The 10,518-nt window shown below is 52.7% G+C and overlaps 2 protein-coding genes across 4 annotated transcripts; one reads left to right on the top strand and one right to left on the bottom strand.

Annotated features, from left to right (window-relative positions):
- The first annotated feature begins 246 nt into the window (after positions 1 to 246).
- On the top strand, positions 247 to 4,968 carry POU5F1 (POU class 5 homeobox 1). Its single transcript, XM_007193987.2, has 5 exons — positions 247 to 651; positions 3,605 to 3,725; positions 3,995 to 4,125; positions 4,440 to 4,598; positions 4,702 to 4,968. Exons 1-5 carry the CDS (start codon positions 247 to 249, stop codon positions 4,966 to 4,968), a joined length of 1,083 nt encoding a protein of 360 aa, XP_007194049.2.
- A 1,582-nt stretch (positions 4,969 to 6,550) lies between these two features.
- Positions 6,551 to 10,332, bottom strand: TCF19 (transcription factor 19). 3 transcript variants are annotated; one of them, XM_057554023.1, is made up of 5 exons: positions 10,193 to 10,332; positions 9,205 to 9,768; positions 7,596 to 8,151; positions 7,305 to 7,335; positions 6,551 to 6,984 (listed from the first exon to the last, which is right to left on the bottom strand). In XM_057554023.1, exons 2-5 carry the CDS (start codon positions 9,440 to 9,442, stop codon positions 6,904 to 6,906), a joined length of 906 nt encoding a protein of 301 aa, XP_057410006.1. In that variant the 5' UTR covers positions 9,443 to 9,768; positions 10,193 to 10,332; the 3' UTR covers positions 6,551 to 6,903. The 3 variants fall into 3 exon arrangements, with proteins under 3 accessions (XP_057410006.1, XP_007194050.3, XP_057410005.1); XM_007193988.3 differs by having other exon boundaries at positions 6,551 to 7,335; XM_057554022.1 differs by having other exon boundaries at positions 6,551 to 7,335; positions 10,091 to 10,220.
- Between the last annotated feature and the right edge of the window lie 186 nt (positions 10,333 to 10,518).

The following is a 10,518-nucleotide window of genomic DNA, read 5'->3' on the forward strand; positions in this document are numbered from 1 at the left end:
CTGGGGCCTGGAGAGGCGCCCGCTGGAGCTGCCTGGCTTTCGGCTCCCAGACACCACCGCCAGCAGCCGGCAAACACCCTCCGCCTCAGTTTCTCCCACCCCCACCGTCCCCTCCCCCACCCATCCAGGGGGCGGGGCCAGAGGTCAAGGCTAGTGGGTGGGATTGGGGAGGGAGAGAGGTGTCGAGCCGTCCCTAGGAGAGCCCTCGTTTTCCTAGGCCCCCGGCTTGGGGCGCCTTCCTTCCCCATGGCGGGACACCTGGCTTCCGACTTCGCCTTCTCGCCCCCGCCGGGCGGTGGAGGCGATGGGCCGGGAGGGCCAGAGCCGGGCTGGGTTGATCCTCGGACCTGGATGAGCTTCCAAGGGCCTCCCGGTGGGTCAGGGATCGGGCCGGGGGTTGGGCCCGGCGCCGAGGTGTGGGGTCTTCCCGCGTGCCCCCCGCCCTATGACTTCTGCGGAGGGATGGCCTACTGTGCACCTCAGGTTGGAGTGGGGCTGGTGCCCCAAGGCGGCCTGGAGACCCCTCAGCCCGAGGGCGAGGCGGGAGCCGGGGTGGAGAGCAACTCCGAGGGGGCCTCCCCGGAGCCCTGCGCCGCCCCCGCTGGCCCCGTGAAGCTGGACAAGGAGAAGCTGGAGCCGAACCCCGAGGAGGCGAGTGAGCTGCTGGGGGCGGGCGGCGGGGGGCGACCGCGCCGGCCGGGGGCGGCCACGCGAGGGGAGGTGATCGCCTGCAGCTGCCCGGGTCGCCGACCCAGGAGGGGAGCGGGCGAGGGCGGCGCCCCGGGACGCGTGTGTGGCGACTGCAGGCCGCCCTGAGCAGGGGCCCGGTGGGAACTAAGGACTGGAATTTAGAGAGAACCACAGGTGAGGGCAGGGCGGCCTGGGGCAGTCGGAAGTTGGCCTTGCTTCCCCCCTCGGCCCTTGTCAAGTAGGTCCTTCCACTTCCTAGGTCTGACCTGGGTCGAGTCACTCATTACCAGCCCAGCACCAGACCCAGCTTGGGGTTGGAGCCCCTTCTTCTACCCTGATCCCTTCTTGAAAATTTGAGCTTGATCAGATCCAGGATCTCCGCCTTAGGGTTAAGTGTGGCCTGAGGGTGAAAACCGTGCTTATCCCAGGGTTATTGTTCCTGAAAGTCTAGGGTGTGACTGGTTTCTGATAGAAGCTCCTGTTTGGGCTGCGTGGATATATGGAGTTTGGGTTTACCCTCCATCAAGTTTAGGGCTTGTCTTCCCTTGACCTCTGCCTTGGGCCCAGTGAGTCACAATCAGGCAGAGTGCACACCCTGACACCCCCTTGTAGAGAGCTGGAAACACCAATTTCAGCCGTAATTCCATAAGTAGTGAACAGGGGGAGAAAAGGGGAAGAAGTCATCTCCAGGCCATTCCCCAAATGTAGGGTTTGCTGAGGGAATTGAAGACTTCCGCATCCAGCCCTGCTGGGGACTATTAAGGATATATCTTCTAGTCCTAGGAAGAGACAAGTGCAAGCAATTAGAGATCAAGTACTAAACCTTTAGACCTCTTCGAAGGTGGTGTGATTGGTTGCAGCTGACCGAGTAGCCCTAGACTCTTTGCTCGAGGCGACGGCTGAGCCTTGAATGATAATGGCTGCCAATTGTGGTCCATTTCCTAAATGCCTGGCTGTGGGCTCAGTTTCTACATCATTATCTCATTAACTGGCACAAGATCTCCTAGGGAGGTATTATTAGCCTATTTCACGGGTCTTAACTGCTAAATGGTAAAGCTAGGATTTGAACTGGGGTTTACCTTATTTCAAATCCCCAAAATATGATTTGGAAAAGCCGAGATGGGAACAGCTGACGTTTATAGGTTTGCGACATCGGTTGAGCAGAAGTTGGGAATGGAAGTTACCTTATTTGAGTTTGATGTGATTGATGACCCTCGAAATACTTCCCTTAGGTTTCCAGGACTGCACAGAGGCCTGGCTGCTCTTGTTCATCTTCTGGCCACTGGCCTTCATTGGAGAGCCTCAGGGCTCCATCCATCAACCTCTGCTCTGTCTACCTTTCATCCACCTCTCATCCACCCTCAAGGCTCAAATATCTTCTAGACATGACCACTGCATTTTCTGTCTCCTGCGGGGATGGCTCCCTGCACTGCCCCACCCTGTCCATCTCCCAGTAGTTTAAGGCCCAAACCAGTCATCCTCATTCCTTTCACATCCTTACATCCAATCCTTTGGACACGCTGCTATCTTTACCTTGGATATACATCCTGAATCAATCACTTAGAGCCATCCTGGTCCCAGCCACCATCATTAGGCTGGGATTGCTGCAGTTGCCTCTTTAGTCTATGGTCAGTACATCAACTGCAGTGAACATTTTAAAATGTGAGAGTCAGATCATTTCACTGCACAAAACCCTTCAGCGCCTTTCCACTTCTCTGAGTGAACCAAAGTTACGGCGGCAGCTCCAGGATCTGCTCTGCTCACCTCTCTGACCTCATCAGCTCCCCTTCTTCCCTTTCCTCAGTCCTCTCACCCTGCTCCGCCCATGCTAGCTTTGCTGCTGGCCTTGTTGCTGGCTTTGCTACTACCAGGGCCCACCCACCTCAGGGCCTTTCCACTTTGCTCCTTCCTTTTGCTCAAACATCACCTCTGACTGTCTTATTTAAAATTGTCACCTTCCCCATAATTCCCTACTCTGCTTTACTTTTTTCCATAGCACTTCTAACATACTGGATGATAATTTCATCACAGTGAAAGCCCCTTGGGGCTAGGTTTCTTTCTTTCTTTTTTAATTAAAAAAAAAAATTTATCTATCTATTTGGCTGCGCCGCCAGGTCTTAGTTGTGGCACGTGGAGTCTTAGTTGCGGCATGCAGGCTTTTAGTTGTGGCATGTGGGATCTAGTTCCCTGACCAGGAATGGAACCCGGGCCCCTTGCACTGGGAGTGTGGAGTCTCAACAGCTGGACCACCAGGGAAGTCCCTGGGGCCAGGGTTTTTGGTCTACTTGGTGTAGCCACTGGTTTGCAGAAGGTGCTCAATAAATATGTTGAATTAGTCAATGAGGATGCTTTTATATTGCAGAAAGATACAGTTAAAAATAAGGGATAATCAGATTTTTAAAAATTGAGCACTAACTATATACAAAGCATGTTATTCATACCTCGTATGACGACTGTTTTTGTAGTGTGTTTGTGAATGTGCATGCCTTGTCATAGTTTGTGGGACCCTCAAAGTAAGCTGGAGAGAGTATATTTGGAAAGAGAACCAGAGACATGGTGCTCTGTATCTCTACACTCAACACTTCCTCAAACTGAGGTAATACTAGAGTCAAAAAGCTTTTGTGAGTGTTAAAGAACTAAAGGGCAGGAGCCCCCTTCATAACCTGACAGGTGTTCTCATTGAGGCCTGGGCTTTTCTTTGCATTATCGAATGACGTTCTGCATCTGATGGATGTGTCACTTTCTGGGGTAAATGACATTTGTATATAGTTTATTTCTACTTATTAGGTGGGCAGCCTGGAAGCAGAGATGCTCCCATAGACTGTTTATTCCTTGGGGCCCAAATGGAAGGGGGGGTGGGGTGGGTAACTGGTATGTTTATGTTCTTACATGTCCTCTGCCTTTTAAAATGCAGTCCCAGGACATCAAAGCTCTTCAGAAAGACCTTGAACAATTTGCCAAGCTCCTAAAGCAGAAGAGGATCACCCTGGGATATACCCAGGCCGATGTGGGGCTCACCCTGGGGGTTCTCTTTGGTGAGTCTCACCTAGCATGTTCTGACCCACAGAACACAGGGACCACATCTCCCCTGGAAGGAACATCCCTGAATTTGGGCCTTTCCTCCCCACCAAGGGAGTGAGAGAAGGGTGTTTCTACCCTCTTTAGGGGTGAGGGTAGAGGGGGAAGAGATACCGTACTTGTGTGGGATCTTGGGAGGGCAGGAAGAGGTGGCAAGCTCTGGGTCTTGGGGTCGAAAGGGCCCTGCCTGCTGCCTCACCTTGCTTCTTTCAACCCACCTCCCCAGGGAAGGTGTTCAGCCAAACGACCATCTGCCGTTTTGAGGCTTTGCAGCTCAGTTTCAAGAACATGTGTAAGCTGCGGCCCCTGCTGCAGAAGTGGGTGGAGGAAGCTGACAACAACGAGAATCTGCAGGAGGTGAGGGTGGGAGGGACGCATAGGGACCCGTCTGGTCTCAGCCCGATTTCCACTGCTTCCATCCATGGCTGGCAGCTCTCCCTCTTGGAGGCAGTGGTCCTCACTGGGATGGAGTGCAATTCCTCAGTTCTGCTGGGAGAAGGTCCAGGGCCACTGGTCTAAACCCACCCTTCCAGGATCTTTCTTGTGGCCCTGGTGCCAGTCAGTGCTCCTGAGCAGCTGGCTCTCGAGTCATTGACCTCATGATGCTGTTGCTCAGCAGGTTCGAGGCTTGCCCTCCCACTTCCTTCCTTGTCATCTCCCCACCTGCCCAGATATGCAAGGCAGAGACCCTCGTGCAGGCCCGGAAGAGAAAGCGGACGAGTATTGAGAACCGAGTGAGAGGCAACCTGGAGAGCATGTTCCTGCAGTGCCCAAAGCCCACCCTGCAGCAGATCAGCCACATCGCTCAGCAGCTCGGGCTTGAGAAGGATGTGAGTGCCCCTGTCCGCGTCCCTGGGTGCTCTGTCTCCTCCTCCCCATTCACACCTCCCAGAGCTTATGATCGAATGTCCCTCTCCCGTCTTCCACTCCCAGGTGGTCCGAGTGTGGTTCTGCAACCGTCGCCAGAAGGGCAAACGATCAAGCAGTGACTATTCGCAACGAGAGGATTTTGAGGCTGCTGGGTCTCCTTTCTCAGGGGCACCAGTATCCTTTCCTCTGGCTCCAGGGCCCCATTTTGGTACCCCAGGCTATGGGGGTCCTCATTTCACTACGCTGTACTCCTCAGTCCCATTTCCTGAGGGTGAGGCCTTTCCCTCGGTGTCTGTCACCACTCTGGGCTCCCCCATGCATTCAAACTGAGGTGTTTGCCCTTCCCAGGAATGGGGGCAGAGGAAGGGGGACAGCTAGGGAGAGAACCCTGGGGTTCGTACCAGGGCTTTGGGATTAAGTTCTTCATTCACTAAGAAAGGAATTGGGAACACAAAGGGTGTGGGGGCAGGGAGTTTGGGGGAACTGGTTGGAGGGAAGGTGAAGTTCAATGATGCTCTTGATTTTAATCCCCACATCACTCATCACTTTGTTCTTAAATAAAGAAGCCTGGGACCTAGTAGGTGGATACTTTTGTCTTTGGTTTATTCTCCTCTAGTTATTGAAGCGTGGATGGGGATAGTTAATAGTGGGTATTAATAGCTCTTCCACCCAAATGACCCTGAGACCAAGGATGCCGTTTAAACTGCCCAGAGTCACAATGTCAGAGGGAGATCTGGGATTGGATCCCAAGTTTATATGTAGAGGGCTCTTATAGGTGTGAGCTAGTTCTTAGGAGCCTGTGACCTGGGGAAATTGGAGGTGAACACCTTATTTTTGCCCAAAGATGCAGTTATTACATAGCCCATTCCCTATTAGGAGCTGGCTTTTTGCTTTTCCCCACTCTACTCTGGAAGTCCTCAGTGGCTTTGTGCTAAGAAATCAAGTCTTTTAGGTACTCATTTCTTCTGCATATCACCCCAACCGGAAACTCTACTTTGTGCTTTCTTGATACCTGGGTCCATTTGGTTTCCACTTAAGGTTTTTGCCTACCCTGTCTGTGACTCACCAAAACCTCCCACATTTTAGTCCTGCCTCTGCCACTTCCTAATTAGGGCCCTTGCTCTGGAGCCTTTCCTCAATGTGTAAAAAACTTGGGTTGGTAAGTCTAAGTAGAGGAGGAAGGGGATGGATATGCAGGTTGCAATAGGATAGGTCAAGATAGGGCTTTCCTAATAAGAACTATAGAAATGCTACTTTGACAGTATCTTGGCTTGGTGTACGACTGTCAGAAGAGAATCAGTGTAGCATATGTGGGTTATGTTGATATACTGGACCAGGTCGGCATCTGTTGTAGCTGGTGTCTCAGGTTTTCTCTTCCTGGTAGTACTGGTCAACCTTGTAAAAGTTCTGCCACCCTCATGAACTTGACCAAATCCCAAGTACCTTATTTTAATGGCAGTGGATCTGTTGTTTGTTGTTGTTTTATAAATATTTATTTTGGCTGCATCGGGTCTTAGTTGCGGCACATGGGATCTATTAGTTGTGGCGCATGTGGGCTCTTAGTTGCGGCATGTATGCGGGATCTAGTTCCCCAACCAGGGATCGAACCCCGGGCCCCCCCGCATTGGGAGCTCGGAGTCTTACCCACTGGACCACCAGGGAAGTCCCGGATCTGTTTTCTTTGAAACTAGAAACTGTAATTACCTGGATTCCTTTTCTCCTGTCTTCCCACCTCCAGCTTACCTCATATATTTGCACCTTTTCAGCGAGCAGGTTTGTATTTCTCTGCCTTGTCTGCTCATCTCCTCCCCTAAGGATCTGAATTAGTTTTCCAGACTTTACCACTCCATTCTCTCAAAAATTGGAAAGCAAGGAGTATCAGACCCACAAAAAGAGTAAGTACCTTGGAGTATATGAAGCTGCTCATTCTTTATTTGGAAATGGAAGCAAAGCTCTGAAAAGTCAGGTCACAATCATGGTGGTCAGCGGCAGGACTGCTCACAATGTAAGGAAGTTTGGGGGCTGTGCCCTAGGTTTTCCCAGAGATGCCTTAGGCGATGCCATCAAGAACATTTAGAACTTGCTTGTTCAAGTCTGGGGCTTATAACTTCCCAGGCGTGACCTCTGCAATTGATGGGTTCTCTTGACCAGACATTCTAGTGTCCATGACAACAAGGACCTACAGCTTGTGACAAGTAGGAATTTCCAGCTCACTGGCAACTTCCTGGAGGCAGCAATATCTTTGGCAGGAAGCCATCTCTTCTGTTACCTTGGCCATGAGGGCCTGCTCCAGGCCTTGAATTGATAATCCATAGGAATGGACCCTTCCCCTGTAGTCATTCCCTCCTAGAGAGGCAAGGGAAGAAGAGGGCATCTCTTAGGACCCATTGGCACCCCAGTGTCCACCCATGTCCTGGAGGTGCCAGCTCTGTCCTCTGGTGCTTTGGTGGTGGGCCTTAGGTCTGGATGCCTACACGACAGCCTGGGCACTGGAAGTCGGCCTCCCTGGCAGCCTGGATGCTGCAACCAACACAGGCCACATGGAACCAGATGTCACAACCATCACACTGAACCCAGGCTACTGTCTCTTCTTGGGGTAGGCAGCAACAAGGGGCTGCACAGTGCTCCCCGCCCCCAACTGCAGGGGGAGCCCTGGGGTTGCTCACTGGGTGTTTCCGAGGACGCCCACGTCGATTTCTGAAGAAAGTGACACAAAAACCAGGGTCACTGGAAACCTGCAGAGGCCTAGAACTTTCCCCTGGATAACTGCAGAGTGAACCTATATAGATTCACTAGACTAAAGGTGAATCTGGTTAGAAGAACGAACCCAGGTCTTGTCATTCCAACTTCTGTTCCATCTCCCATCCCCATCCCCCAAGCAGAGAGCTACTTCCCAGCCTAGGGCTCTAAAAGAATCAAAAGGCAGTGAAATACGAGACAAAGTTCTCTCCACTTACCCACTGGGTGTCAGTGGGGTTTTCTCTACACGGAGTTTCTTCCTGGGCTCCAAAAGGACTGGTGGGGGGCTCTTGGGAGCCTCTCTCTCATCATCCAGTTCTGCCAACACGCGGTGAGCTGATTTCCTCCGGTTTCTTGGGGGTGGGACAGAAGGGGTGGTCCCCACTTCCCCAGCTGGAGTGGGAACAGGCAGGCTCTGTGGCCTACCCCCACTCCGTGAGAAGGTGAGGGGCTGGGAGTGGAGCTTGCTGAGGCTGCCAATGGAGTTGAGGATCAGCGTGGCTTTGGGGGCAGGGGAGAGGGTGCTGAGGGGGCGCTGTGGAGCCCCCTGGGAGGGCAGCATGGGCCGGAAACCAACCCTGGTTCCCTCTTCTCCCCTAGACCGTGGGGTAGTTATGGCAGCAAAATCTTGAGGTTTGACTCGGACTTGCTGAAACAAGTAGAACTCTGAGGGGCTGGTTTCTGGGGGCCCTTCAGGGCCAAAGGTCAGAAGGTCACCATCACTCAACTCCAGCCTGTGACCCCTTGGGAGTCGGACATTATTGACCAAAGTCCCTGTTGATTGTGGGGCACCAGACAAATACAGAGAACGACAAAAACAAATGACAGGTCAGAAGTGGAGAAATCTGGTCCTGTCTGGTTTTCTGGGGAACATGAGGAAGAACACGACACCTGTCATCAAATTCTCACATTCTAAATCTCTCAGCAGGTGACATCAGATATGAAACTCCTTGTGAGTTGGGAATGAGTTTATTTTTCTTATGCCCTCCCCCAGGGCACATGGAGGGAATGAACTCCTTCCCTCAATTCACTGAGGTCCAATTCTCAGAGATGCTCACTTTCACTCAGTTCCAACTCAGTACTAATCAGCACAGCTCAGATTGTCTGGGTTCAAATCCAAGCTCCACCACTTACCAGCCATGTGACCCTGGACAAGTTAGCTTCTTTATGCCTCATTTTCCTTGTCTGTGAAATGGGGTATTTGTGCTCACCTACATTTAATGCCCTTAAAATGTTCTTGTCTCATAATAGTAAGCACTAAATGAATGTTGGCCACTATATCCAATCCCCACAGCACTCCCCAAAACAGACCTTACAAAGATTTACATTCTACCTAAGAGGAAACTAAGATCTAAAAAGGTGAAGTGACAGGCCTGAGTGATACTGCCAGGTGCCAGTAGCAGAACTGAGATGGGAACCCAGGCCTTCTGAGGCTGACTTAACTGCCTCCAAGTCAGGGAGTAAGACACATGTCCAGATCATTAAAACATAATTCAACATATAACTGCCCTAAGCTAAGGACAAGGTTCCTAAACAAATCTGGAAACTTAGTCAAATCTGAGCTTGTCCCCCAGTGGCCCCAGAACAACCCCACTGTGATACTCCAGGCCCTGGATCTACCTCCCAGCCCCTCTAAGAGCTAAACAGGCTCAGCCCCACAAAGATCTGACACTGCACATTTCTGGTGGGAAGACAGGTCTGGATGACAACCATCCATCCAACCTGATGGGGAGTTTGGGAGGCAGGCAGAGTCCCCGTGGAGACTCTTGGTCATTCCAGCCCAGAACTGCACTGCCCAGGCATAAGGCTGCTCTGCTCACTCCTCACCTTGGCTGCTATGGTTCTCCAGGCTGACCCTCCAGTCGTCACCCCGGCGTTCAGCGTGCAGCTCCGCATGGACTCCAGAGATGAAGCCGGGCTCCTGCTGGGGCCGCAGGGCCACATCACAGAGGTCGGCCCTGCAGCCCAAGCGGTAGGTGCAGCCAGCCCCACTTGGGGGGTGGAAGGTGTAGAGATCGCCACCCTTGCCGCCCCCTATGCGCAGCAGCTGGAAGCAAGGCAGCATGGGCGGTGCCCCCTCCACACCACCTCTTCCACTTTAGGAATCCATCACCTTTCCCACTCCCTGGGCCATGCACATCTGGCCTAAGTTCACTTTCCGTCTGATGCAAACTTGAGCTGTCCTTTGTGCAATTTCAACTTTGAGCACACTCCCTGAGTAGGGCAAATTCAGAGTGCAAGGAGCCTAGGACGCGATGCAAAATTGGCTGTCAACAGCTTTGCAACTGAAAAATTTGGTGAAGGTCCCAGTGTAGTGCAAAAATGAAGGCGTCTTGTGGCACGAAGCTGAATCGGATCCTCAGGCTGCTAAGTATTCCAGGAGCCTTCAATCTGTGCAAGGCAACAATACATTAGGCAGCTTCTAGGGAAATTCGAACTGTAGGTGTGGGGGTGAGGGTGGGGACTGCTTCTGTGTGATATTAACTTGTCATCTCAGTGTAATTTGGAGAAGAGAAGCTTCTTCCTGTAAAACCTGCTGATCCAAATAGAGTAACCCTCCTGCTAGCCCACGCCTCACTCTTCTGGCCAATCCCTCACTCATAACTAGTTGGCTTGAACCCCAGTGGGAAGTGTATCCACTGTCACCCCTCAAAAGGCAGTGCAAACGGGTCTCTAACGTTCTCCAGCAAAGTGGATCTAAACCCTTGCTTACCGACTTCTCCGGGTGGGATAAAAACAGAAGAAAGGGCTCCCGGGATGATGCAAGGCAAACCCAGCCTTTTCCCTCCCCGCCCCAGCCCAGGTTCGTATCTACCGCGCGGTGCAGTCTCGGAATGGTCCCCTCTCCAGGCAGTGCCAGGTCGGCCCGGGTTGGTGCTCCTGCGGCTGTTTGACAGCGAGGAAACCAGGGCCAGGAGGGGCGCGGCCTCCGCGCGCGGGCAGCGCCGACCCCGCCTTCGGAATTCCCGGGTCCGAAGCTCCCGCCGAGCGAGCCCGCCCCCCGCGCTGTTTCTGATTGGCCATCTTGTTTGCCCTCCTTCTCTCCATTGGGCGACGAGCTGGGAGGGTCCCCGATCTCCCGCCTTCCGCTTTTTCTGATTAGTTCACAAGTTTTCCCGGGTTCCCGGAGTTGGGCGGAGC

This window comes from Balaenoptera acutorostrata, chromosome 10, assembly GCF_949987535.1.
Source record: "Balaenoptera acutorostrata chromosome 10, mBalAcu1.1, whole genome shotgun sequence".
In the NCBI taxonomy this organism is placed as follows: Eukaryota; Metazoa; Chordata; class Mammalia; order Artiodactyla; family Balaenopteridae; genus Balaenoptera; species Balaenoptera acutorostrata.